The sequence below is a fragment of the Callospermophilus lateralis genome, chromosome 14, assembly GCF_048772815.1.
Source record: "Callospermophilus lateralis isolate mCalLat2 chromosome 14, mCalLat2.hap1, whole genome shotgun sequence".
In the NCBI taxonomy this organism is placed as follows: Eukaryota; Metazoa; Chordata; class Mammalia; order Rodentia; family Sciuridae; genus Callospermophilus; species Callospermophilus lateralis.
Window position 1 is genome coordinate 1,819,255 of NC_135318.1, and position 27,646 is coordinate 1,846,900.

The 27,646-nt window shown below is 56.8% G+C and overlaps 1 protein-coding gene across 5 annotated transcripts; it reads left to right on the top strand.

Moving 5' to 3' along the window:
• Window positions 1-27,646, top strand: Colec11 (collectin subfamily member 11). Of its 5 annotated transcripts, none has more exons than XM_076833530.1 (6): window positions 1-142; window positions 8,276-8,347; window positions 24,298-24,369; window positions 25,272-25,325; window positions 27,013-27,108; window positions 27,255-27,646. In XM_076833530.1, the coding sequence occupies exons 1-6, from the start codon at window positions 10-12 to the stop codon at window positions 27,644-27,646; spliced, it is 819 nt and encodes a 272-aa protein (XP_076689645.1). In that variant the 5' UTR covers window positions 1-9. The 5 variants fall into 5 exon arrangements, with proteins under 5 accessions (XP_076689645.1, XP_076689641.1, XP_076689643.1 ...); XM_076833526.1 differs by having other exon boundaries at window positions 10-142; window positions 27,237-27,646; XM_076833528.1 differs by lacking the exon at window positions 24,298-24,369 and having other exon boundaries at window positions 13-142.

Here is a 27,646-nt window from a genome sequence, read left to right on the forward strand (position 1 = left end):
CCTGTGCTCATGATGAAGAGGGACCTGGCTCTTGCGGGCACGCTGATTGGCCTGGCCTTCCTGTTGCTGCTGCCATCTGGATGTCCTCAGCAGACGGTGGATGACGCCTGCTCTGTGCAGATTCTCGTCCCAGGCCTCAAAGGTAACAGCTGGCCGGGCGCAGTGGCGCACGCCTGTACTCCCAGCAGCTCAGGAGGCTGAGGCAGGAGCATTGCAAGTTCAAAGCCAGCCCCAGCAAAAGCGAGGCACTAAGCAACTCAGTGAGACCCTGTCTCTAAATAAAAGTCAAAATAGGGCTGGGGATGTGGCTCGGTGGTCCAGTGTCCCTGCATTCAATTCCCGGTATACCAAAAAAGAAAAAAAGGTAACAATTGGTCTGTGTCTGGGGCTCTGGCCCCACAGTGGCCTCCAGGGACCACCTGGAGCGTCTGTCTTACAGAGAAACCCTGAGCCTGACTCCGGCCCAGGGACAGCCAGGCGTGGCTGCTCCTTGTTGTACCTCGACTTCCCCCGTGACACCCAGGTTGGGTCATGGGGTGTCAGATCTTCTTCAACAGAGGGATGGTGGGACTCTGGGGTCAGCAGTCTGTGTGCAGCTCAGCCTTCCCCTGCCATCCCCGGGTCGGGGCACCGGCTTGGACTCAGCCCGGGAGGATCTCATTGGTCTTTTGGACAAACAAGGGAGCTGGAGGCGCAGATGCAGTTCTGAGCCAGGCGCTTTAGAAGCCAGCCTTGGTGGTGGCCTGTGCTCCTTCCCTTGGCCTTGCGGACAGGGGGTGGCGCTCGGCAAGAACCGTCCTGCCCAAGGTCCCACAGTGAGCTCCCACTCTGCCTCCGGACGGTTCTTCCTTTTAAAAATGAGAACTTTCTTTGTTGCTCTCTGTGACTGGCTTTCGGGTGGAGACGGCTCTGCAGGCCAGGCATGGGGTGGGCCACAGCCTGAGGAAGGTCCTCGAGGCACCAGCTCTCGTGCCTTCCAGTAGAATATCCACTTGGAAACGTCTCGGGCCAGAGACCCCAGAGCCGGGTGGGGTGGGAGGAGCTGCGGGTACAGCTGCCTGAGTGCCCAGTGGAGCCAGCAGAACAGGGTCAAGTGGGCACACAGGGCCACGTGAGCTGCCCTCCTAAGTGAGGGGGGCAGTGCTGGGCCTTGGCCTGGGAGGAGAGGGTGGGTTACAGCCACTTTTCACACCCCAAATCCAGTTTTGCCTCCTGCTCCTCCCTACAAGGGCAGCCTGGGCTGTGGGCCCTGGAGCCAGCCTCTGCCTGGGCTGCTCTTTGTGCTGAGCTGTTGAGGTGGATCCTCGCAGCCTGGAGCTGCCAGACCCCTGTGAGGATGCCCGGCCAGGACAAGCCCAGGCCTCTGCGCCTTGCACCAGGTCAGGCTGTGGCGGCCAGCGTGCCGTGCTTTCCTGGTGCCCTCTCTAGGGACTTCGGGACATCACCTCTGATCCCGGGCCTGGAAACTAGCAGCTAGGCTCTGCCCAGGGAGCCGTCTTGGGGTTCTCCAATAACTAGCTGCTGCAGGGGTCCCTGAGCCACCTGCAGGCTGAGTTCTGGGAACTGGTTTTGGGCCCTGACTTTGAGGGCCTGTGAGTGGGTCTGTGGGTGGAAACTTCAAGTTTAAATTGGGAAACGTGACTGTGCAAGTCACTTCCCCACCACCAGGTGGGGCTTCAGAGTGCTGGTTGGCTCTACCGTGTCTGCTGTGTCCTGCAGGATAGTGGGCATGGTCAAGGCTCCTTCCAGGTGGTTTTCTGTTCTGTCATGAGGAACTGTCACCCGTCTGGCTGTCCCTTCTCCTAAGTGCAGGTGGGGAAGAAGGCTGCTGGGGGAGATGGCCCACATGCGCCTCACGCACGCTGCAGGGTGACAGGCCGCCTCTCCTCCCTGGCCGGGCCTCTCCAGCCGTGGGATCCCAGCCTCCCTTCCGCAGGGTTTGTGGTGAGGGTTCCTGTGCAGGACTCCATGCCCCCCTGCAGGGTAGACAGTCGGCAGTCGGATCTGGACTGCAGTTCGTTTTCGGCCTCCTAACACGCGTCTCCACCTGGACCAAGTCTCTGGTAACAGACAAAGGGGGCAGGTAGGAGGACACTTCAACGGTCCTGACAGTTACAGGAAGGTGCTGTGCAGCTAAGGCTGGACAGGAGAGCAGAGTGTAAAATACCGTGGTCCCTAATTTCATTTAAAACATAAAGACATATGCCACTATTGAGGAAAGCCGCAAGGAAGCACGCTGAGCCGTCACCACGGCATGGTTCTGAGCTGCAAGCTCCCACATGCAGCAGCCCTGGCTCTGCAGGAAGGCAGCATCAGCACCGGGCCTCCCAGCTGGGGTGCACTTCTCGGGACAGTTCTGAGCCAGGCGCTTTAGATGTCAGCCTTGGTGGTGGCCTGTGCTCCTTCCCTTGGCCTTGTGGACATGGGTGGCGCTCGGCATGGACCGTCTTGGACAGGTGGCCAGCCAGGTCTTTCCTCTCTTCCTGGCCAGGTCACCTCCTGGGCAGAGTGGCACCTCCTCCATCACGGTTTGTCTGCACTTGAACCCAATGTGGGGTCAGAGATGAGCTGGCAAAGCTGTAAGGCCCCATGCTGCCGGTGGGGTCGGCAAAACCGTCCCTCTGCTGTGTGTTGACTTACTGAGCGCCACAGTGGGCGGGTAGGTTCTGAGCAGGTCCTACCAGTGCTCAGACCCAGGTCCTGCCCTGCAGGGCTGCTCATCGGGCAGGTGGAGAGACTCGCTCCTGGGTGGCCAAGCGTGTGGAATGTGCAAGCCGCGTGCGCTGGAGCCCACCCTCTGCATCCTGGGTGTAAATCCCCGCTTCCTGAGACCAACCCTGTCATCTGTCAAGGCCAAGGGGTGTCCACTGCAGGAATGTTGTGACATAGCTACTCAGGCCCTTGGAAACCTGACCCTCTGACAGTGGACGTGGCCAGGAGTGCTCTGTGATATGGGTGTGCTGGCTAAAGCAGAATCAAAGACTTCCATGGTGGCGGTGTTTCAATGGGGCGGCAGGGAGAGTGTAGAGAAGGGAGGAGGAAGCAAGTTCCGGGTCTCCAAGCCATAAAGCTCAGGGTTCATGTAAGTTTTTGTGAACCATGAGCAGACAGACTGGCGTCAGGAGAGAAGGCCCTGGCCTTGAGACAGCACCCTCTTGGTCCTCACACACAGGGGCGGGGGGCGGGGGTTACCCCCCCAGCCCGGGACGGCCCACGATATGCTCAGCACACGTCAGCAAGTGGGCGAATGCTACTCTTCTCTGGGTGTCTTACCTGGACCAGGACTCACAGGCCCTGTGGAGAGTGATGCTCACACACACAGCACCAGGAGAGGAGGGAGAAGTGGCCTCCAGCCCCAGCCCCTCCCCGCTGAGCCCTGTGCTGTGTGGGTTTCCTGTTCCTGGACAGGGATGCAGTGACCAGAGGGCCCAGCCCCTGCTGCCCGGCTTCTAGATGGTAGCTTGCAACTGTCAAGGGAGGTGAGAGGTCTCCCTGCATCACGTGTCCTGTGAAGATCAGCAAGTCAGAGGGGAGCAGGGGGAGGGACGGTGGAGCCTGACGGTGTTTGTCAAAACCGATGAGTCAGAAATCATGGTGGTCCATGAAGGGAGACTATTTAAACACAGTACAGCTCTTGCTTTTAAGAGAAAATAGGAACACGGTGGCCGCTGGTTCATGAGACGGGATTTACTGAGAATCTTGCAGGGCTAGGCTCAGGGCTGGAGAGAAGAGCAGGGCCTCTCTGTGGAGGAAGGTGTCTGTCTGTGAGACTCGGCACATGCCCTCCTTGCCTTGGGCTCCCGGGACTTTGCAGGTCCACCTGTGGTTGTCGAATCTTCTCAGCACAGACACCAGGAAGCCCCTTGACTGTGTTCAACCAAATGCATCTGTTGATAGTCCACTGTGTCTGCATTTAGAGAGAGATGGACTTTCCTTAATGGTTAAAGACCTTCGCTGTAGGTGGGGAAACATGTATTTAAAAAAATTTTATTTTAAAACTTTTTAACATTGGTGCATAATAATCATACCTAACAGTGAGGTTCTTGTTACGTATGGGAAAATGTGGATCCGTATCAGGGAGTCTGCTGCTCAGAAGTGACAAAGGGCAGGGTTGTTCTTACAGGTTTTATCAGATTAATTAAAAATTCATTGACAGTAAGTAATCTCTCAAAACGAGGGCGGCCAAGCTAGCGGGGTCCTGCGGGACTCTTGCTTTGCTGGCCGGGCAGTGGCTCTGAGGCCATGCCTCTCCTGCTCGTGACGCTGGCAGATGGGCTGGTTCAGGGTTAGGAGCCATGTATTGACCAGGAACATCCCGGCCTCCTCAGCTGGCAGCAACTATGTATCTAAGTATCTCACGTTGAGGATCTTTCTAGTGCAAAAAAGGCCCAAGTGCAATGTGGGCAAACCTTTGTAGGCCGTGCAGGAGGTGTGGGCGGGTGGAACCTTGCCCCTTTTTTCTGTTTCTCCGAGAGGAGACACGTCAGTGGTGGAGCAGGAGCAGGGAGTTGAAACTCTGACCCCCCCCCCCTGGCAGAGATGAGCCTTGTCCTTAGAGCTCTGCATGGTAACTTGGTCCCCCTACGTGGTGTCTAAGAGGACCCGTTGCTACACCACATTCCCGCGTGAAAGAGGAAATGTTGAAACCCTGGAGCACTTCGGAGGGTGGGAGCTGCTTCATTTTGTTCAGCGTGGTTCTCAGTTGCACGCCACCCTGGGCTCTTCTGTTCTATTTCCGGCTGTCCGTGCGGCAGGTCACTGCTGGGTGGAAACTCAGTGCTAGCCCAGGACCTGTCACCGTCCTTTACGGGGTGGTATTTTGAAACAGTGCTGCGTCTACTCAAATGCATCTGTGTGCATTTATGACACTACTATGGGTCAGGCGTAAACCCATCCACTCGTCCATCGCCTGGGCAGCAGCTCCCTGAGTCCGGTGTCCCTTCAGCCTGCAGCACTGTCCTTAGGAGTTTAGGGAGGTGCGGGCGGCTAACCACATTGTGGTTTTGCTCTCTAATTAGTGGTAGGCTGATGGTGGAGATGAGCCAAGGGCCCTGTGGGAGCCTGTCGCACACGGCACAGCGCCCTGCTCGTCCCTCCAGCTGGGGGCCTCTGTTGGGTCTGCTTCTGGGCCGTGAGTCCCACTGTGGTGGGCGTGTTTGCATGAGCTCTGTTTAGACATCTCGGGTGAGCGCAGGCCTGGGAGCGGATAGCCGGGTCTACGTGCCATGTGCCCAGCTCTGAGAGGCTGCAGAGCACCCACTGCGCCTCCCTGACTCTGGGTCAAGCCGCAGTGTGTGAGGGAAGCCTAGCAGTCCTGACACGGTGCCGTCCACTTATTTGTGTATTTATTTTTATGCGGGGCTGAGGATCAAACCCAGTGCCTCACACATGCTAGGCAAGCGCTCTGCCTCGGAGCCCCAGCCCCAGCCCAGTGCCACTCATTTTTAAGGTGTTTCTTACATGTTGGTTGGAAACTACAGTCTGTGTATTTTCTGTTTAATTTTAAAACATCAAAGTCTTTTTTTTTTTTTTTTTTAATCTTTTCTTTTTGGAGCTGGGGATTGAACCCAGGGCTCTGTGGTGGGTTCAATCCTTTGCTACATTCTAACCCAATCAGAGTCTTTCTGTCGGTAGTTTTTAACATCGACCATTTTTTAAAATAGTCAATTTTGCTGGCAATAAAAAGAAGGAAGATACTGTAACTGTCAGATTTCTTTTTGGAGGTGTAGATGAAAAGACATCTGCCCATCAGAAATAAGTGCCTGCAGGTGACATAAAGGACCCAGGTGTCCTCAGAGGGGTGTCGAGGCTGGCAGCACGTGGGCCGCGCAGCGAGGAGCTGGTCTAGAGTCGTGCACCGCTCTGTGCTTGCTCGTGGCTGGCTCCAAGCTGCAGCGGTGGAAGTGCCATGTGAGCCAGGTCCACACTAGAGCAGGGGCTTCCTGGTCAGCCAGGAGATGCGTGGTACACCGTCACGGAGGTTTCAGCCCAGTGGAGAGCAGGGGCAAGGTTGTGGCACAGGCCATGCAGGCGCCCACCTCGTCCAGTCTGATCATCTCTGCTGGACTTCTGCAATGGTGCACTGCCCTGCTCTGTGGGTGGCCATGCTGTTCCAGTCCTTATGTGTACATCTCAGGGCTGGCCTCTGCTCCAGCCTCTCCCTCCAGCCTCCTGGCTCACCTGACCAGCTGCAGTGCCCTGTCGCTCTCCTCAGAATGCCTCTCTTGCTCTGCCTGGCCATGTCCAGCTTGTTCAGCAGCTTCACCTTAAAGCCACTCTCTCAGAGAGGTGGCCGGTGTCCTGGCTCACACATGTCCCTGTGTTGATGCTGTTGCTCCTTCTCTGTTTCCTGGGTTGCTAGCGAGCGCTCCTGTCAGTCTGCTTCTCATTCGCACGCACACAGGCCTGAAGTGCTTTCCTCTTGGGTAGCTTTAGTAGCTCACAGACGTTGGGTAGTGACAGATGTTCTGCCTGCCACCTGCAATGTCTGGGTGACGTTCCCCGTGCGGGTCTCAGGGGGCCTTTTCCTCATGTTCCATCATGTCCTTCCTTAACGTTGGAAGTCGCAGTCACTAGGCCTTCAAATGTCCACTGGCTCCTTCTGTCCTCCTGTAAGGTGGGCATTAGCATTTATTAGATTTTTCTCAATTCTCAACTTGGCTCAAAAGAACACCAGCGAAGCTTCCCAGTGGCTTCTCTCAGTGCTGCGCAGTAGAGTCCTTCGTGTGCTCTCTGCCTCGTGGCGAGGTCCTCGCTGGCCCTTCAGCCTGCCTTGGGGGCTTCTTCTCCAAGGGCGCTCCCTGCACAGGACTCGGGCGCTCCCTTCCCTACTGACTCCTGTGGTGGGACGCTGCTCCGCTGCTGTCTTGGCCAGGCGCTGGGCCCCGGCGCACAGGGAGTCTGTCGCCCACTGTGCCCTTGTGGCTGGTCCTCCTCCGGCACCGGGCAGATCTCCACGCTGTGCGCACCCTGCTGGTTGACATCTCTTGCTAGGTTGTCAGCGTTTCTCTGAGAACTGCTGCTGGTGCATTTCTTTCTTTTTAAAAAGGTAAGAGAGAATTTGAGAATTACCCAGAGACTGAGGGCCGTGCCTGAATGAGGCCAGGTGCCAAACCTACAGTAGGCGAGGGGCTTTTGGCAGGTAGCCAGTGCCTGTTGCTGTAGGCCAGGGTGACCTTGGGAGGTCTCAGGACTGTTTCTCATTCTTGTTGTCTCTCACTTTGCTTTTCTTCTTGTTTAATTAAATTTAAAATGAATGTCCCCTCGGTTAGGCCAGATGGTCAGTTTTGGGGATTTCACTGGGGTGTTGATAATCTCGGTTAAGCCTCTCACCAAGTCAAAGTGTGTGTGGAGAATCCCAGAGGATTAGTGTACTTGAATGGTGGCTTGCACTGTGCAGAAGTATGCACACACACATGCACACTCTCTCTCTGTTCCTAGCAGCACTGGTGGAACAGGTAAGGAGGTGGTCACAAAAAAAGCTGTACATTTGCAACAGGGTCCCAGCACCCTGGGAGAGAGAGGCCAGGCTAACAGGTCAGAGAAGCCGCTGGAGGGCCAGGTGAGAGGTGGAGCCTGGTGTGTTGATGAGCCAGAGGTAGGGAAGAAGTCTGAGGTCTGGACATTGTTGGTGACTAAAGTCAGCTCTGTGTGCCTTTTGAGAAGGGAAAGACGTAATATGGTTTTTGTCTTAGGCAGATGATCTCAGTGAGGGTTAGATTGGGAGGGGAGTGCTGGGGAGGAGGTGTTAGAGTCCCTGTCTTCCGTGGCCCCAGCCCCTCTGTGTACCTCTCTGTCCCTGTCTGGCAGGCGTCTCCTCTAGTTGCTCACATCTGTCTCCTTACTGGTGTCTGAACCCTGGAATGGGGTGGCCGTGCCCCCTGGCCCAGGTGTCCACCCTACTCAGCAGTGTGTGTTACATGGGGCTCGTGCTAAGGGAGAAGAGGTGATGTCCAGCACATCCCATGGCCCAGTGGCTTCCCGGGGGCCCTGTGGGGCAGTGAGCAGCTTCCTCTCTTCTCCTTAGTGTTAGGATGGGCCCCGGAGATGAACTGGGAGTCAGCTCAGAGGGAACGTCTGAGAGGCATCTGAAGGGTGGACAGAGTCATCCCTGAGGGGGATGGTAGGGCAAGGCCCAGAGCCTCGGGGACAGATGGGGGCACTGAGACTTGGGGGGGTGGGCGGGGTGGAGAGGGGCACAGCAGGTGCACACGTCCACACAGCACATGGGGTCCCAGCCAGATCAGTTGCTAAACAGATGTGACTTCTTCCACAGGGGACGTGGGAGAGAAGGGAGACAAAGGCGCCCCGGGAAGGCCCGGAAGAGTCGGCCCTACAGGAGAAAAAGGTACCGCAGTCCCCGGCCCTGTTGCGGGGAGGGAGGTGGGTGAGGAAGAGGAGGGAGACCTCATGCTGCAGACTGCTGGGGAGCAGCGAGGGAGGCCCTCTGCAAATAGTGCAGCTGGCTAGCAGGCCAGGAGGTAGAGCGTCCTGGACAGTGTGCTGGCCCTGGCCTCCCTGAGCCGTTCCTGTCCAACAGGTGAGGATGCTCGAGATCCTGTGTGAGCACCAGGGAGGAGGCGGGGCAGACCTGGGGCTTCAAACGGTGCCTCTGGAGTCGGCTTCCCAGGTACCATGGCAGAACTCTGCTTGCCTCGTGGGAGTGAGCTGAGGCCAGGTCACACGACAGGGAACGATCCTGCGAGTGGAGGAGCTAGAACAACTGTGTGGCAGAGCTGAAAGGCCGTGCAGAGGGGCTGGGTGTGCGTGGGAAGGCACATGCCAGCAGGAAGCGGGAATGCAGTGCGGGAATGCGGGTGGCTCTGGTTTGGCTCTTTTCTCCTGCCTTGGGGACCGTTCTGTGTGTGGATGCCCGGGCCTCCTCAGCCAGGCAGTGAGGTGTGCGTGGATTTGTTTGATCTCCGTGGGCTCCCAAGTTCTTGGATCTGCTGTGGGAGAACGCCGAGTGGGTTTCACTGAATGTGTTGAGGTAGCACGAGGACAAATCCTCGCCGTGCCCCCGTGGCATCAGAGGTGCGCTGGGGGTTCTGGTAGATGTGCTGAACCGCCCCCCAAGACCGCGCGCTTCCTGCCACAGGGGCCCATGTGTGCGTTCCCCACCCTCCCACCCTGCAGAGCTGGGGCTGACTTGCCGATGCCGCCTCACCGCCTCACCACCTCACTGCCTCTCCGTGAAGAGGCAGGGCCTTTCCTCGTGTGTTTAACAGTCATGTGTTTCTTTTCTCTTTCTGCTTTTCTTCCCCTTGTTTTTAAAACCCTTTTGGATCCTCTCCTTCTTTTTTTACTTTTTGGTTTTCGGCGGACACAACATCTTTTGTTTTTTTTTGTATGTGGTGCTGAGGATCGAACCCAGGCCCCACGCATGCCAGGCGGGCGCGCTACGGCTTGAGCCATATCCCCAGCCCGATCCTCTCCTTCTTTATGTGAGAAGCAGTGCTCCTACTTCCTGTGTGTATCTAGAACACTTCCTTGAATAACTTGCTGGAAGTGAACTTCAGAGAAGGACGGTCACGCGGGCATGTCACGCCGTCCTGGTCTTCCCCTCCCCAGGAGCCACCCGTCCCCTCCATGCGTGCTCAGCCTGTGTGCTGACGGGTGCTGGTGGGATGGTTGCTGGAGGGTGACTCACTTGCTCTCTGAAGCTCTGGGGTGGTCAGGAGTCAGGAGTGTCTTGGAAACACCAAGCACTTCTTATTTTCACTTTACTATGGTATTTCTTCTCTTTTTCTGTGATGCTGGGGACTGAATTCCGGGGCCTGTGCAGGCTGGGTGCATGCTGCACCCCTGAGCCACGTCCCCAGCCCCCTCTTCTGTCTTTGATGTGATTTTGGGGGGCTGGGGCCGTGTCTGTGTTTCCGATTTGCGTGCTGCAGGTAAGTTGTGCAGCTTACTTTATTGCTGACCTGGTCATGAACTGGGCACAGCTAATGGCTGCTCCTCAGTTTCTGGAGTGGATGAAGTCTTGTCCCTGCTCTAGATGGGCAGTCGGTGATGTGCTGTCATTTCCTTGTCACTCTCTCAGTCCTGCTCATCCAGCTCAGTGCTGCCGGGTGGGCGGGGCCTCCACTGCACGCAGACGTGGCTTGTCCATGCTGTCCCTGCCTCCATGGTCATCACAGCAGGTGCCTGTGTGCTCTCTGTCTCTTTCTTACCCTCGTCCTCACTGGCCGATGCGATGCCTGGAGCCTGCGAGCGTCTTCGACCTTCTGAGCTCCCAGGAGCGTTGCTGGGCACAGAGGGCCTGTTCCTCTCATCTGACTCCCACATTTCCTGAATGCTGGGTGCTGAGTGGGGTGGGGGTGACCAAGCTGTGAAAGGCTCAGTCCTTGCCCCGGTGTGAGGCCAGGGAGGCACCGTGCGGGCCCAGCTGGTAAACCAAGGCGGAAAGCTGTGGGACGTGGAGTTGGGTTTGGGCTGGATTAAAGAATGGCCTTGTTTCAAAGTTTGCTGATCTATCATCGTAAGCAGCTCATGACCTCGAGTGTGGGAAACCGCACAGCCCTGCCCTCGGGGACCACGGCTCCCTCCAAGTCCCCTCTCTGTGCTTCTCTTGTTTCGCCCCGCCTCCCTCTGGAGTAGTGCATCCTGCTGTCACATGAGTACAGCGTAAGGGTGTCACGGGCAGCACAGCCGCTCCAATGGCTCTCTCGTGTCCCAGGTAACTAGTTCCACCTGGCTGCAAGTCACTGTCAGGACCCTTTGGGCAGTGGAGCCGGAAGAGGAGGGCTCCTTAAGGTCAGGGTGGGCAGTGGCATACTTCACACGTGGCCTCCAGTCTGAGCACAGCCAGGCACTGGGCAGTGATCTCAGGTTTTGTCAGGGACCTGTCACCACAAGAGCCAGCAGCTCTGCTGTGGAGATCACACCCTTGGCACATAGAGCAGCGCCTGGAGCAGGTCAGTGCAAGGGGATTCATGTGGGTCATTGACAGCAGGAATAATTGTGGGGACTCAGGAGTTGCCCCTTTGTCAGTGACACTCAAGAAGGACTGGTCTGGCCTGATGTGCTCCAGTGAGCTGGAAAGGAGCAAAAGCCGACAGACTTTAGAAGGCATAGAGGATGCTAGAAACCAATGAACCAGAATATTAGTAGATAACTGAGTTTTAGGATTATGGACATTAACATTTTCTTCTTCACATTTTCCACATTTCCAACAATGTTTATGTTCTGCAGTTGTGTGATTATTTTTATTATTAGTTTTTGTAGTACTGGGATAGAATCCAGGGCTTCACACCTGCTAGGCTAATGCTCTACCATTGAGCTCTAGCCTGTGACCATCTTTTTCATTTTTTGCAGTACCGGGGACTGATCGCAGAGGCACTCTACCACTATAGAGCTATATTCCCTGTACGGTTTACTATTTGTTTTGACAGGGGCTCGCTAAGTCATGGAGTCTGGCTTCAAACTTGTGACCCTGCTCCTCAGCCTTCTAAGTAGCTGGGAGTACAGGTGTGCACACCATGCCCCCCCATGTACGTGTATTTAAAAGGTAGCTGGACAGGCCCCCTGAATGTTGATGATCAGGCTCACCTGGAGGGCCATGTGCTGGACTGGAACCTTCTCCCCAAAACATCAGAGGCACTTGCTCCTCTGCCCCACACTCTGCTTACTCATGGCCACTTGCTGCACCATGGATCATCCATGCCCAGAGCAAACTGAAATCTGTGAGTGGCAGAAGCACTTTAGCCCAGTACCAAAGCCTGAGGTGAGCCACGCTCAGAGAGGCTGGGTTGCGGTTGCTTCTGCTTTTCTCCCTCTGTGGATGGAAACATGACCTCAGGGATTCCAGGAGGAGTCATAGATCCAGCCCTGCATCACTCGGAGAACTAGTCCAGAGAGATGAGGCTGCAGGGGCAGCTGCTGGAGCACGGCAGAGCACGGAGCTCAGATCCCTGCTCCTGGAAGCACACCAGTCCTTGTCTCTGCAGTCCTAGCCCCCTCCTCAGGCAGGTGGAGAGCCTAGCCCCCCCCTCAGGCAGGTGGAGAGCCCAGCCCCCCCCTCGGGCAGGTAGAGAGCCCAGGACCCTCCTCGGGCAGGTGGAGAGCCTGGTCTCCCCATCAGACAGATTGCTTTAGCATCCTGTAGCTTTTTGTGTTTCCGTGTGAATTTTAGGATTGCTTTTTCTCTTTCTGTGAAACATGTCATTGGAATTTCGATAGGGGTGCCCTGAATCTGAAGATTGCTTGGGGCAGTTTGGACACTTTGAGAATATAAATTCTTCCAATTCATGAACACAGGATTCCTTTCGTTCATTTGTGTTCTCTTCCTTTCATCAGAGTTTCATGGTTCTCGGTTTTCAGTATCCAGATCTGTCACTTCCTTTGTTGAATTCATTCCTAAGTTCCTCCTTCCTCTTGTTGCTACTGAAATGACATTGCTTCCTGAATTTGCTTTTTGGATAGTTTGTCATTAGCTTATAGAAATAATAATGACTTTCATATTTTGACTTTTTATCTTTCAACTTTACTGAATTTGTTTATTGGAGTGCCTTTTGGGTGGGGTCTTAGGGTTTTCTACCTACGAGACCATGTCATCTGCAAACGGAGCCAACTTTACTTATTTCCAATTTGGAAGCTTCTAATTTTCTTTTTCTTCCTAATTGCTCTGGCCAGGACCTAGAGTGCTTATGTTGAATAGATGTGGCAACCAAAGAGACCCTTGTCTTGTTCTTGATTTTAGAGAAAAACCTTCAGCTTTTCATCCTTGAGTTTGGTATTAACCGTGGCCAGGCTCCTGGACTGTTTGTTTGTTTGTTTTTAAATTTTTGCTGTATAAAATTTTACCAGTTATGCCTTTGGCCATCCTGAGTTTTCTGTGAGCCATTATTCGCACCAGTTCCGTTTCCCAGTTAAAATGTTCAGTTTCTCACTGGTAGAAAGAGGGTTCTTCCTTCAATCTTTAGTCACTGACAAATGTTTCCCTGTAGTTGTGGCCAATGTCTTTTCTTGATGGCTACTTACACTGGTGAGACTCCTTTTGATACTGGTTGGGGGACTAGTGACCCATGAGTTTTGCTAGTTTGGGAGAACATGTGAGGGTCCTTCGGATGTTTCCAGAGTGTCGTTTTCCCCACCGCTCTCCAGGCTCTGCTGCGCCCCTGGTGCTGTGGCCTCTGGGCCTGGCTCGGTAGCTCCAGGGTTGCTCTCTGGAGCACTTGGTTATGAGGAGAGGGCCAGTGGAGTGCCTGCTGAGCTCTCCAGTGCACGGCAGGGGCGTCCTCGAGACCAACAGGGAAGGCCAGAGCTGGCTCCCGGCTGGAGGACAGCTCTAGCCTTTGCAGGCTCACAGCCTGGGACCTGGGAAGGAGACCAGGGGTTTTCAGAAGCTCCACGAGGGGTTGAAGCTGCCTTCCCCTAGGAACCTCTGCTGGACTCCTGCTTCACCTCGGATCCTGTTGGGCCATAAGTGCAGGTCCTAGGCCACCAGGCAGTGGACTCTCCCAGCTCTGTCTAGATGCAGTTTCCGAGTGGACACAGCAACAAGCATCGGCTCCTCGTGGTGGCCCCGAGGCTGCCTCTCTCCAGCCCCTGGTGTGTGTCTAACGGCTGTAACACGACTGTACTTACGGCCAAGCTCTGCCTTCAACTCCTTCCAATCCCTTTTGTGTTCAGGTCTGCGTGGCCTTGAGTCCTGGGAGGTTCCGCAGCCTCCCTTGCCCTCTGCCCCTCAGGTGTGTCCTCTGGCTGGTGGCCTCCCTTCCCTGGGTCCTCAGGCACGTTCTCCTGTGAGTCCCTCCCCTCCTCTCTCTCACTGAAGGGTGGACCCTTCGCTTGGGCCCCGCAGCAGGCACTTTTCTGGAAGCCAGGGACCAGATGACCTCTGGTCTCCGACCTGACACTGGTGCCACCTGTCTCTGCAAGCCCTGTGCCACCTCCTTTTCAGGCAGCCTTGGTGGGCAGGGCCGAGGATCAGGCCCTGCTGCTCTCAGGGGGCCTGGGAGGCTTCCATGCCCGCTGTGGAAGGCAGGTGGCCACTCGCAGTGTGTGCCAGGCACCAGGCGCAGGTGGCATTGTGCATGGCATTGTGGGGTGGGCCCTGCTGGGTTCTCTGGCTCCATCTCTCGGGGACGGCCCAGGTCTGCTCTACTTCTTCCTGGGACCAGAGCTGCGTCTGCAGTGTGGACTTGACTCTTTCCTACCCCTTTGAAAATTCTTTGGCCAGGCGAGGCGGTGCACACCTGTGATCTCAGTGGCTTGGGAGGCTGAGGCAGGAGGATCGAGATTTCAAAGCCAGCCTCAATAACTCAGCAAGGCCCTAAGCAACTCAGTGAGACTCTGTCTCTCAATAAACTACAAAAAAGGGCTGGGGCTGTAGCTCAGTGGTCAAGCACCCCTGGGTTCAATCCCTGGTACCCACCCCCTCCAAAAAAAAAAAAATAGAATTCTCTGCTGAGGATCCCAAGCCCTGTGTCTTTACTCTGTGCAGGACCCTGCAGCAGGCTGGCTCGTGGAGCACCCAGTGCTAGTGGCCTAGCCCATGCTCCAGCCCTAGGGCCCAGCCAGTGCGCTCACCTCGCCCCCTGAGAGTGCACTGCGCAGTCTCAGGCCCACGTGGCGTGTCCTGCCGAGTGCCTCCCCGACCCTCGATGGCCTTCAGTGCTCTCTTGCTTCTCGGTCTGCTCCATGGGGAACCCTCTCCGCTGCCTCTCTACCTGCACATCTCCCTGGGTACTGTTTCTGCTCTGGTAAAAGACGAGAAATTACGCTTCAACCAAAGTAGAACATTTTGGACAGAAAAAATCGTCACAGTGTATATATTTTTTATATAACAGACATTACATATATACGATCAAGTTATTTAAATGGTAGTGGGGTGATCTAAGAGGTGGCTTTGAATGCTCTAGTGTGAGTGTGAGACACAGATAAGTGTGTCAGTGATTTTTAAACCTGTTTTGAAAAAGCAGTGGAAGGTGATTGTAGCTTGAAACAGCTGGAGGGACACTGCTGCAGAGGAGGGGGCTGGGGCTGCTGGCCCCCGGGGCCCTCGCACTGCCTGGATTGGCCTCCCACCTTAGGGCTCGGCAGGTCACACATGGAACACTCCCCCATCTGACATGAGATCCATCTGAGAAACACGTCAACTGCCTGAGACCCTCAGCTGCCCCTGGCTTGGAGGTGGGGGTACCTCTCCTGTGGCCCCAGGAGGTGGGCCAGTTAGTGACCAGTGCCCTTCAGTGGACAGCATGACTGCTGCTCAGTGAGCACCACAGGTGGGCGTATCTCATACGCATTCCTTTAGGTGTCTGATGCCTCTGCAGCCTACAGGTCCCTGGGGACAGATGCACTTTGTTGCTTTCAACTCTGGGTCTCAGGGCTCAGTGCGGGACTGGCGTTTGGAAGGCACTCCGCTGTTTGCAGTAGATCTTGAGGCCGGTGCAGTGGTGCACACCTGTGTTCCCAGCTGCTTGGGAGGCTGAGCCCACGAGTTAGAAACCAGCCTAAGCAACATAGTGAAACCCCTTTTAAAAGAATAAAGTCAATGAAATAAAGCTATCTCAAGAAGAGATGGTCTCTGAAAATCTTTACCCTCTGTGGTCATTCCAGCATCACCGAGAGTCCCAGGTCTGCACGCCTGACGCGGCCCCAGGGGAGGAGCAGGTCTGTGTTCTGAGGCTCTGGTTGCCTCGTTGGGCTGTGTTCTCTGCTGCTACAAAGAGGGGGCTCTGCCGCAGCAGGTGACGCTCCTGCCCAAGCACAGCTGTGGCTTCGGGAGGACACCAAGCTGCCGTATCATATCAACAGGCCTGGGTGCTGCTTCTGCGGGGCTGGGCTGCCCACAGGGAGGGGCCAGCTCACCAGATGCAAGCCGCCCAGCTGGGGCCTGTCCTGCGGAGAGGCTGCCTGGGACCGCTGCCCTGCAGCGAGGCAGCCCCTGCTGGGGAGGACGTGCTGCTGGTGCCTGCCTTTCTGAACTAAGAGCCAGGCTGGGCAGGACTCCTGCTCCTTCGCTCTCCATGGAGACAAGAACAACCCAGTTTCCAGCCTCAGGCAGTATGGAAAGGGTAGACGGCTCTGCTGACGGGACCTCTGGTGTGTGTCATCTCAGTTTCTCGGTGCCTAATTCCCAGACCTGTGATGTGGCAAGAGCCGAGTGGCAGCCTTGTTCCTTTGTCATGGAGCTGGGACCCTCTCGATGTGCGGAAAAGGAGGAGGGCGGCCCACCCCAGCGAGGGGCCCTCTGTGCCGCACAGTACCCTTCATTAAAAATCGCCGAGGAAGCTGGATTCTGAGTGCTCTTTTTGACCCATCTCCACTTCAAAGGACTGTGTGATGCAGCTTCATTAAAATTGATAAGCACTGCCCACCCTGCTGTGAGCCGCTGCCTGCGGCTCCGGGTACATGGGAGTCTCTGGACAACTCTCAGGCATCCCTGCTTTTCTTTGTGGAGTGGGGTAGAGGACAGCATAGCACATACCCGCAGCGCTTGGGGCGCCGCTCCTCAGCTCAGAGGCATAGGCTCTTCATGTGCTGGGTGCTGCCAGGGTGCAGTGGGAGAGCCGTGTCTGGGTCTTGCCAAAAGCTGGCTGCCATCTGCAGCAGCCTGAAGACCTTCCTGGAGGCAGGAGGTGGGGAGCTCTCTGTGGGGTCCACTCTCCTGGGCAACCACACCACCGCTCTGCTCGGGGTCAGCCCCCAAGGGTGTTTTCCAGTAACACCCATCTGCTATAGAAGAGGTGCGGCGGCCACAGAGAGAGGAGTGTTGGCAAGCTCTGGGCTCCCGTGGCCCTCACCCGCTCCTCTTCTCAACACAGCCACACCACAGGATGTTCCTGTCAGGGCCACAGCTCACAGCAGCAGCAGTCCCAGGACAGCCCAGCGGGAGGTGTAGGTTCAAACCAGCTCTGTGCTTGTGAGCTTTACAGCCTTGGATTGTGTAAGGATCAAGGACAGGCCTCTACACATGCATTGTGCTCTGCGTGTGGTGTGTATGTGCACCAACATGCATGTGTGTGGCATGTACTGCCATGCCTGTATGTTTGTACAAACACACGTGTCAGTATTTGTGTTGGTATATGTGTGTCTATGTTCACATGTAAGTGCATATATAGTGTTTTATGTTCATGGATGCATAGACACACACATAGGTACCTGTATAGAGTATGTGAGGTGTCTGTATATACAGTGTATGTGTATTTGTTTTTGCATGTATGTTTGTATGAATGCATAAATGTGCATGGCATGCCTGTGTGCACAAGTATGTTTGTGTGTATGTATGCATACATATGTACACATGTCTCTAAATACGTGTTTGTGTATGTGTAATGGTGTGCATATATATGCACCCGGATATATGTCTGTGTATATTCACATAGCATATGTGTGTATAGAATGTCTATGTGCACACAGATAGTGTATGTGTATATATCTGTGTCTATGTGTGTAAATATATATTATGAATTTTTTTGTATTTATACACACGTATGTACATATACATACACTCATGCATGCATGTGTTTATACGTTTGTATTTGTGCGTGTGCATGCTTGCATGCAGATATGATTGTATATTTATCACATGAGGTTACATTTGTATAGGCATATTTGTATGGATGATGCGTATGTATGCCTGTATGTGTGTGTGTATGCCCACACAGAGTATGTGTGCACACATGCCCATATATGTGCAGTGTGTGTATGCACACAAGCACATGCATGTCTAGCACACATGTGCATGTGGGAGAAGATGACATGTGCACACGATGCATGCTTATATGTGTATATCATGCATGCACATGTCTCTATGCATACATGTATGCCAAGTGTGCATGCACACACGTGTGTGCTTATATACACAGTGTGCAGGTATGTCTGTGTGGGTTTACAGTGTGTGCCTGTGTGTACAGTGTGCATAGGTGTGTGCACATGAACATCTACATCCAGTGAGGCCCTCGGCAGAGGCTTGGTGAGTGGCAGCTCTTCTCCATTGGTTAGATCAGAGCAGGACTGGGATGAGGTGGTAGCTGTTCATGGTCTGATAAATCTGTCCACTCTCTGGTCCACCCTGCCTCCAAAGTCCTTCCTGTGAGTGTGACCAGGTCTTTTCCTGTCTGTAGGCCTAAGCAGTGGGTGTGAGGCAGAAGGAACCAGAAGGGCCAGGAGAAAGACTGCTGCCCAGGGGCTGTCCACTGCCTCTGCCCCGTGTCCTCAGCCATGGCTGACACAGAAAGGCGGGTTCTGTGGGGCTTCTCAGCCCCTGGTTTCCTGCTTTGGGGGTCTGGGAGGGCCTTGTTTGTCTTCCCACAGTACTGAGTGACCACCAGTCTGCACTGGATGGTCTGTCCTAGTTTTCAAGGGCACAGTAGTTCCTGGACCTGCAGAGGATGGTCTTGCTGGCCCTCTGTGTGGACCAGCAGGGAGATGGAGTCCCAGCTGAGGGTGGGGTTTGAAGCCCTGGAAATGGAGTCAAGCTGCCTCGGTCTGAGTGGAATCCATGACATTTGGTGCCCACCCTGTGCCCTGCACATGACATTCTGTGTTCCTGATGTCCATAGTGACCCAAAGTGCTGCATACCATTAGACAATGTTTACAGATGAGGAAACTGAAGGGCAAAGAGTGTCATCACTTGTCTAAGACTTTGTGGGTAGAGACCTGGCTTTGGATCTAGGTCTGTCTGCTTGCAGTGTCTGCACTTGGAAACACTGGGCATTAGTCTTGGCTAGCTTGCTGCGTGGCCAGTGTTGTCCTGCATACTCTGAGCCCCCTCAGTGCTGGAGCAGAGGAATGGCGTGTTGTCTGCTCAGGCTACTGCAATAAATGCCACAGACGAGCAGTTCAACTAGATTTATTTCCTTGCAAATCTGGAGCCCGGAAGTCCAAGGTCAAAGTCTGGCAGGATTGGTCTCTCCTGAGTCCTTTGTCTGTGGCTGGCAGACAGCTGCCTTTCTGGGTTCGCATGGACTTTCCTCCGTGGCTGAGCCTCCGTGATGTCTCACATCCTTCTATTAGTTCAGGACTCAACCTGTGACCTCACTTAGCCTTAGTGACCTCTTTTAAAAAAGCGTTTGCCCTGGGGTTTAGGACTTCAATGTAGAATTTTTAGAGGGACAAAATTTAGCTTTAGCAGAGACTGAGACTGTTGTGAGCTTAAAGCCAGCAAAGCCATGTGAATGTGCTGTCCTGCCCTGTGTCCCAGGAGTGTCCTGATTTACCTCTGGATGATGGACAAGTGAAGAGAATCGCCTGGGCTTCCAAGTGCTCTGCTGTCACCTTTCACCTGCACCTGCTGCCTTGAAGGAGCAGGCTGGGTAGGGTCCCACCAACAGACTCAGAGAAGCTGCTGGGGTCTAGGTCAGTGCCCTCCAGCTTCGGTGTCCATGGCAGTTCCTTAAAGCGCAGGGGCACATCTGTCCAGCCCTGGGTGATGTCCTGATTCTGAAAGTCCCTGCCAATGACGAGTCATTGCTGCTGGTGACATGTCTGTCCCACATGCTACACCCAGGTGCTCTTCCCGCGGTTCTCATTTTCCCACCACAGTCCAGGAGGGGAACTGCTATCAGCCCCAGTTTGTAGGTAGGAACACAGCACAGAGGCCACCCAGGTGATGAGGGAGGACTGAGCCAGGCTCAGCGCCTGTGCTGCTGATCAGGTTGCTAGACGGCTGTGTGTGGCAGCAGGGTGGTGGGCTCAGAGCCCTGGGCGTCAGGAGGGCTGGCGGTCTCGGGGATCTGTATGCTACGGCATACTTCGTCACACCCATCTTCAGATGAGGACACTGAGGGGCAGAGAGACGAAGCAGTGTGCCGGGGTGGCTCAGCTCCTGGGTGGTGGAGCTGAGGTGCAGACCTGGGGCTCCTGTTCCTCCAGCCTTCTTGCACCCCAAGCCTCAGCACTTCAGGGCGGCCCTTGGACCAGTGGCATCTGCACCCGTGGAAACTTAGCCCAGGCCTCTGAGTCATCCTGGGACAGCCCCTGCCACCTGTGGTGCGCAGGCCCCTGGGATCCTGAGGTCCTCATGCCAGTGTTTGCTGCTCTTGGCTTGGAACTCATGTCTGCTCCTTGTGTCCTTCTGCTTGGCTGCGGCTGTCCACACAGCATCTAGTTTCCTGTGTCTGTGCCTCATCTCCTAGTGCCCCGTGGCAGGGACGGGTCCCATGCTTCTGCAAGACGGGAACCGATCTCAGTACCTGGCTGGTGACAGACCCAGTGTCGGCAACAACCTTGGATTCTGTTAAAGTTTGGCTCTGTGACTGGGGTGGGCCTGACGCCACGTCCTCACTCTCAGGTCATGGCTTCCTACAGCAGCAGGTGCCCGCTCGCCTCTGACCATTTCCCCTGGTGGAATGGGTGCTCACTACCCCTCTGTGCAGGGGGAGCTCTGTGGAGTGTGCTTGTGTGGGGAGGAGCTTCCCCTCTCGGGAAAGGGCCTCATTATCTCTGTCGCCTCAGGGTCTGACCTTCCCAAGGGGAGTTGTCTGGGTGGGAGGGCCAGCGGTGAGGGCTGCGGGCTGCTCCTCTGCTTCCCTGTTAGGCAGAGCTCAGGGGCCTCGGAGAAACAACCCCAAGTGGGCAGGAGGCCCCCACTCCCTCCCCATCTTTTCCCAGGGAATCTGTGAAAGCCAGAGTCCCATTTAAGAGATGGGCCTCTGGAGGGCTCCTCGGGCTCTTGCAGCGGGAGCTGTACGGCTAGGCAGGGGCACTGCCCTTTTCCAGGCCGTGTCCTGGGTCTTGGGAACGATCCGCCAGGCTTTTGCTTTATGGGGCAGGGTAGGGAGTGGGGGGTTCCCGGTTGGGGTCGGCAGGCTGGCCCTGTCCCAGCTCTACCCTGAACCAGCTATGTGAGCCTGGGCAGATCCTGAGGGCTCTGGGCCTCTGCCCTCCATTGGAAGGTCTGCAGGCTCACCCTGCCCTGGACTCCCCTTGATGTGAGACCCACATGCAGCCCAATTTGCCGTGACCCAGTGTGTGAGGGTGTCACAGACCACCCTGCATGGGCACCGCATGGAAAGCAGAACCACCAGGTCTCGGCAGGGAAATAAGAGCAGGCCACCCCGCCAGCCTCCTGCGGCTCAGCTGGGGTTTCAGGAGCCGGGGGCAGTGCTAGGCTGCAGGCAGGGCTGGGGCGCTGGGCACAAGTCAGTGGCTGGGGACAGGCTGAGGAGAAGGTGTCCCCAGGCGGGTGGGCAGGCAGGAGGGCCTTGGGACACACTCTACAGCAGACACGCATTTCAGGGGACGTTGGTTTTCCTGTGGAGTCCACTTTACATGAGGCTGAGAAGAAACACTGTGTCATCTTTCATCCTCAGACCACATTAATAGTCCAGAGCAAGGAGGCACGTTGGCCAGCTTGGGCTGCCAAGACAAGGGGCCACAGGGTGGCTGAGCTGCAGACACTCGCCTCACACAGCCCCAGAGGCTGGAGGGCAGACAGCAGGGGTAGCAGGCAGGGTCCTGGCCAGGCCTCGCAGACGCCTGCCTTCTCACCGGGTCTCCCAGGCGAGAGCGGGCAGGAGTTCCCGTGTCTTCCCACCCTCCTGAGGACTATCCATCCTGCAGCCCACCTCTGTCTCCCCCAACCCCCTTCAGCTCCCAAAAGCCTCACCCAAGGAGCATCAGAAAGGAACTGGGGCCTGACTTAGTCCACAGTGGGAGGTGCTGGGCCTCCTGTGGGCGCCCAGTGCGGTGGGCATGTCAGTCTGCAGGAGGAACACAGGTGCCCTGGACAGGCCAGAGGAAGCCCAGCCCCAGGGCGTAGGACTCCAGAGCGGAGTCTGAATGCCTGGAGGACTGTCTTGTAGGAGGTGGGCTCAGCGACCTTTGCCTCTCTCTGGGTGCAGCCCCAGGGTGCTGGGGGAGGGGCAGAGGGGCACCCCCATCCCCGCCCCATCCCTTCTGGCTTGGGGGTGGATGCCCGGCTTCCCCCTCTGCAGGGAAGCAAGCCCTTAGCTGTGGTCTGGAAGTGGGTCTGGTGTCCCTCTCACAGGGCACTTGGGCACACAGGCTGACACTTGTCGAGGACCTCGGGACCACCTCTTTCCCTGGCGCGGGGTTACCGGGAGCGGGAGGCGACTGGCTGATTGACTGGAAGCTGCTCTCGACTTTCCCTCTGAGGCTCAGGAATCTCCTGATGGAGAAGCAGGGTGGATTCCATCACAGGGGATGGGGCGCGGATCTGGTGATCATGGCAGGCACTCGGTCCCCTGGTACTGCAGACTGACTCAGGCAGGGCCGCCCCAGCGGCTGACACTGGGACAGCTGGAGGGGGTGCACCTCTGGGCTGGTGTTGGGGGGCTGCCCTGCCCTGGGGCCTCCGCTTCCTCGGCTCCACCTGCTCCTCCCTGGCCACCCAGGGACTCCCCTTTGCTGCTGCGTAGTCGCCACCATCCTGCCCTGCCCTCGTCTCCCCATTCTCCTTCCTAAACACCCCCGGTCATGGCTGCAGGCTGTTCCTGTCTCCCGTGTCCCTCGGGTTCCCTCCTTCCCTGAGTGACATCACAGGGGCCTATTTCTAGTTGCCATTGACACACTGATGACCCCCAGTTCTCCATCCCTGCCTGGCCCCCACCTCACACACCCAGCACCCCCCTCTTCCTGCTCTTCCTGGGGGACACTGGGGCCCAGTGTCCTCTTCCTCTGCGACCTAGCCTCAGGGATGCTCAGCATCACCTGCCTGGCAGCCCAGGCCGCAGGTCTTCACCTCACCCCTCCCATGTGACCACCCGCAAGGGCCTGCCACTCCACCTCCCACATACCTCTGCCACCCGGCCAGTACCTGCCACCTCCTAGACACTGCCTGTCTCCGCCTGCACCTCCCCATCCTCCCCAGCCAGCTCCGTCCCTGCCCCTTCCCATCTCTTCACTTGGTGGCCAGCTGCGTCCTGGGTGGGACCTCGCCCTCCTCTTCCCAACACCCTGGTGGTTCAGTGGTTCACTACACCTCGGGGACAGATGCTTCCCTGACCCTTTGCTCGTGCTCCTCAGAGACTTCAGCTTCTAAATGGTTAATTTCCTGGGTTGCAATTGCCTCATGGTCCCCCGATTTCCCAGCAGCTCCCCGTGCTGTGTGGGCATGCACACCTGACGCACCAGTGTCAGGCTGGGCTGGTCAGGCCCCAGTGACTGCTGGGGTTCCCACCTTCTAGTCCTGATTCCTCTGACTGATCCACAGGCCCTCGCTGCAGGAAAGCAGCCCTGAGTTTCAGATCAGCAGGTCTCCGTTCCTGTCCTGGTTCCACCCTGAAGTAGGCTTTGACCTGGTCAAGCCCCACTGCCCTGCCCACTTCTATGCAGGGACCTTGTACAACCACTCATGTGAGCCCTGCTCTGAGCAACGCATCACTCCTTGCCCTTCCCCGGGCAGCGCTGGACTCAGTGTGCCTCACCCGAGCCGTGCTCTGTGCTCTGGAAGCTGCCCATGTGTGCCACAGGACAGGAGTTCCTGCCAGGAGTCCATCTCTGCACGGAGCTCGCTGGACTGGGTGCAGGTCCTCCTGCCTCTCTTGGGACCTGCTTTTCCCGAGCTTCCCTGTTTCTGTGACAGCGTGGGTTGGGAATGGTCCCGAAACCCTGGGCACACAGGACACATTGGGGATGACAGCATGAAACTGAGCTTCCTGCTGCAGTCCCCGTGCCTGTTGTCAGTCTGCCTGGCCATCGGTGACCACCTGTGGAAAGGCAGGAGCAGGTGCCAAGGCCGCCAGAGGCCTCTGGAGGGGAGGAGCCTGGCATTCAGCAACTGTCCTCTGAGTTTGTTCTGGGGCCATGCAAAGACGGCCATTCTCAGTCTTGGTGTAGGGACCAGAGGGAAGTCCTGCAGGGTCATGGTGGTGTGAGGCCAGGCCCTGTTCCCTCCTGCAGGAGACAGGAGAAGAGGCAGAGGGGCTGGTGACTGTTAGCAGGGGCCAGCAGGGAGTGTGGAACAGGCACTTTGGGTGGAGCTGGCCCAATGGTGAGGCATGCAGGGGCAACCCAGGCCCTCCTTCCTGCTCCCTACCCCTCCTGAGTCTCCTTCAAATGCAGCCGGGCAGAGCCCAGGCTGTGCCACCTGGCACCCGTGCCCATGTTCCCAACAGCACCCCTCTGTGTTCTTGGAGTCCTGTGGTTCTGGTTCAGCTGGGGATGGGAGTGAGAGCTGGGAAGCACCGTGGTGCGGGGTGGAGGTCAGACCATGCCTCCTTCCCTTCACAGTCACAGAGGACCTGCGTGACCTTGGAGAGGTTAAGGGCTGTGCAGTTTTTCAGTCTCGGTCTGTGTGTGCATGTGCGAGTGGGAGATGGCAAGGAGGAGGCGTGTTGGATCACCTGTGCATCTGCCCACTTTGATCTTATTGTTTTCTACAGGAGACATGGGGGACAAAGGACAGAAAGGCAGTGTGGGTCGCCATGGAAAAATCGGTCCCATTGGTGCTAAAGGTATTCTAATGCAGTTCTTGCTTCCCACTCCCTCCCAGGCTTGGAGCATCTGAGGACAATTGTAGATGGACCTTCTTGCCTGGTGGTCTTACTAGTTTCTGTGTATCACGCCTGTAAATTCTGCCCCAGTGCATACTTTCAGAGATGGAGCCAGCGGCTGCTCCACTCATGGTGGAGGGGGAGGGCAGTGTGCACGGGCAGCAGGACTTAGGGGTTCACCTTCCTGGGTTCAGGGTAGGAGCTGTGCATGGCCAGGTTTGTGTTTTCAGCCACTCCTCTCAACAAGCGTGATGCACAAGGTTTTCATCGCTGAAGTAAGGCTGGGCACGTCAGGAAGCCGGTCCACTCCGCCCAGCTTTGGTTTCTCAGGCTTTGTGAGGCTGCGGGATGAGTCAGCCAGAGCAGAATGCAGGCTGTCCCACCTAACAGGAGGTTGGGCCAGGGCTCCTGGCTGCCTGAGAGGGCCAGAGGGACTTGGGTTCCAGCGTGAGGTTATAAGTGTGTCCTCCCTTCCTGGACCTGGCCGCTGCTAAGCCCAACCCCAGCTCCACCATCCTGCATGTATCTGGATTTCCGTGCTGCAGGGAGGGTCAGGAAGGAGCTGGCCTCCGAGCCAGCCGCCTTCACCCTTGGAGCTGAGGATCTGTGGGTGCTGCCTGCAGAGTTATCCGGGGAACACCCTGGCTTCCAGAGTGAGTCACAGCAAACACCTGTACCTCCTCGGGCCCCAGGACATACACAGGGTCCTGTTCAAGCAGAGGGCACTCCCTGTCTTCCCTGCAAAGGAGGGTCTGGGAACTCTCAGGCTTGAAACCCGAAGGAAGAGGTTCAACCGGGACGCTTTTTACTCAGGGAACACATCAGCTCTGAGTGGTGACCTTGACTCTGCTATTCTTTTCCAGGTCAAAAAGGAGATTCTGGTGATATGGGACCCCCTGGCCCTAACGGAGAGCCAGGTATGGCATAGGGGCCTGAGGATTTTTTTTTATTATTTCTATTTGTTCTACTTAGTTGTACACGACAGCAGAATCATTTCAATTCATTGTACACACGTGGAGCGCAACATTTCAATTCTCTGGTTGTACATGGTGTAAAGATGCACCACTGTGGAATTATACATGTCCCTAGGGTGATGACGTCCACCTCATTCCACCACCTTTCCTACCCTCATGACCCCTCCCCGCCTCCCCTTTGCCCAGTCCAGAGCAGCCCAAGGATTTTAAATAAAATGTATTAAAATTGTACTTTAACACTGTGAAGCGTTGAGTGACACCGGGGGGGGGGGGGGTTGGAAGGCAGGGCATCCGTGACACTGGGACGTGGTCTCTCACTAGTCCCTCTGGTGGAAGTTTCCAGCGTCCCTCACCTGATGTCTCGGTGCCCTTCCTGGGCCTGCCGTCCCTCTGACCCCTGCATGCGAGGCTCAGGCCTGCCCGCCCCACAGCTTCTGCTTCTGGGTTTTCATCTCTCTCGGGGTGCTCCAGGATCTCCCCCTTCTTGTGGCCGCCACACCCCTCAGAGGTGCATACCCTAATGCCCCAGGCATCCCTGCAGCGGTCCCCAGGGCCCTCACCTTGGGGGCCACCAGAGATGTCTAGGCAAGCTCAGGGGCACATCATTCAGCCGTGTGGAGCGCCTGCTGGAGCTTCCTGCCCATTCTCTGTCCCCCCAGAGCCACATGGCTCTGCCGCAGCCCCTCTCCCTCCCTGGGCTACATCCCGGCAGGCCCTGTGCAAGGCCTCCCTCTCAGCTCACGTGTGAGGTGGAGAGGACAGCAGGATGCAGCTCGGCTGCGTGTGGCCAGGGTTCCCCACCACCTGGGAGGCTGAGGAGGGCTGACGCTTACTGCTGCTGCTTCACCGTGGGTGCTTTTCCATCTGTGCTGGGTCCTGTCCCCTCCTGCCTCATGGCGGCTGGCTCTTCCTCTCTGGGAACCGCCCCCGTCACCAATCACACCTTGGCCTTCTCTGTGGAGCAGGAGGGTCCTGAAGGCCTCCGCCAGCCTCCTGCTCCTGGTCCCTAGCTGCTCCCCATCCAGGCCTCTGGAGATGCCTCACCTGGGGCTTCTGTGTCCCCTCCCATCTGCCCCACCATCCTGCGGAGATGCCTGGGTCCCTCTGAGTTGTTCCTGGAAGGGACACTCTAGTCCTTTAGCAGCACCCTGCCCGGGACCCTGCCCGCTCCCCACCCCACCTGCTACCTGCAGGTGTGCCTGTGGCAGCCCTGGCTTTGTCCCGGGCACTCCCGAGCTGTGCCAGCAACGCAGAAGGGACTGCCCAGCCTGGCTCCACCCAGGCTCCTTCTGTGGCGCCACCTCCCGCCGAGCTCTGGAGTAGACTGTGCTTCCAGGCGCCGTGTGGCAGTCCTGGGCTCTGCCTGTTCCTTCCTCCTTCCCCCCATGCCTGGGTGTCTGCACTGCTACCCTCAGCCTCCCTGGGGAGGCCATGCCCCTCCTCCTCCTGCCCTGTGGCTTCGGCCTTCCCCTGCTGCCAGGCGACACTTGCAAACCTGGTCTTGCCTTTAGGACATCATCGTCATGGCCTCGAAGGTCCTGCCTGGCGTCTGCCGAGGAACGATTATATTGGGGGTGGGGTGCGCCCCTCTTCTGAACCCAGTGCCTGCTCAGTGGCTTGATTCCTGCAGGTATCCCCTGTGAGTGCAGCCAGCTGAGAAAGGCCATTGGAGAGATGGACAACCAGGTCGCGCAGCTGACCACGGAGTTAAAATTCATAAAAAATGGTATGTTGGGCCCCGGCTTCCCTTCCCCCAGCCCTGGGGGCAGAGCCCCGGCCGCCTGCAGCTCCAGGTTGGTCTGGGTCCCCGTGAGCCTGAGGCCTGTTGATGGGAATGCAGTGCTCACTTTCCAGCCCTGCCCTCCCCTGCAGCTGTCGCTGGTGTGCGGGAGACGGACAGCAAGATCTACCTGCTGGTGAAGGAGGAGAAGCGGTACGCCGACGCCCAGCTGTCCTGCCAGGGCCGGGGCGGCACGCTGAGCATGCCCAAGGACGAGGCCGCCAACGGCCTCATGGCCGCCTACCTGGCCCAGGCGGGCCTGGCCCGCGTCTTCATCGGCATCAACGACCTGGAGAGAGAGGGGGCCTTCGTGTACTCGGACCGGTCCCCCATGCAGACCTTCAACAAGTGGCGCAGCGGGGAGCCCAACAACGCGTATGACGAAGAGGACTGCGTGGAGATGGTGGCCTCGGGGGGCTGGAACGACGTGGCCTGCCACACCACCATGTACTTCATGTGCGAGTTCGACAAGGAGAATGTGTGA

What these genes read in the sequence shown, in the direction of transcription:
- Colec11 (XM_076833526.1), top strand. Translation starts at nt 10, where the DNA reads ATGATGAAGAGGGACCTGGCTCTTGCGGGCACGCTGATTGGCCTGGCC. An exon ending in CGGCCCTACAGGAGAAAAAG is followed by an intron (nt 8,348 to 24,297) that starts GTACCGCAGTCC and finishes TGTTTTCTACAG; the next exon opens with GAGACATGGGGGACAAAGGA. An exon ending in GTTAAAATTCATAAAAAATG is followed by an intron (nt 27,109 to 27,236) that starts GTATGTTGGGCC and finishes CTCACTTTCCAG; the next exon opens with CCCTGCCCTCCCCTGCAGCT.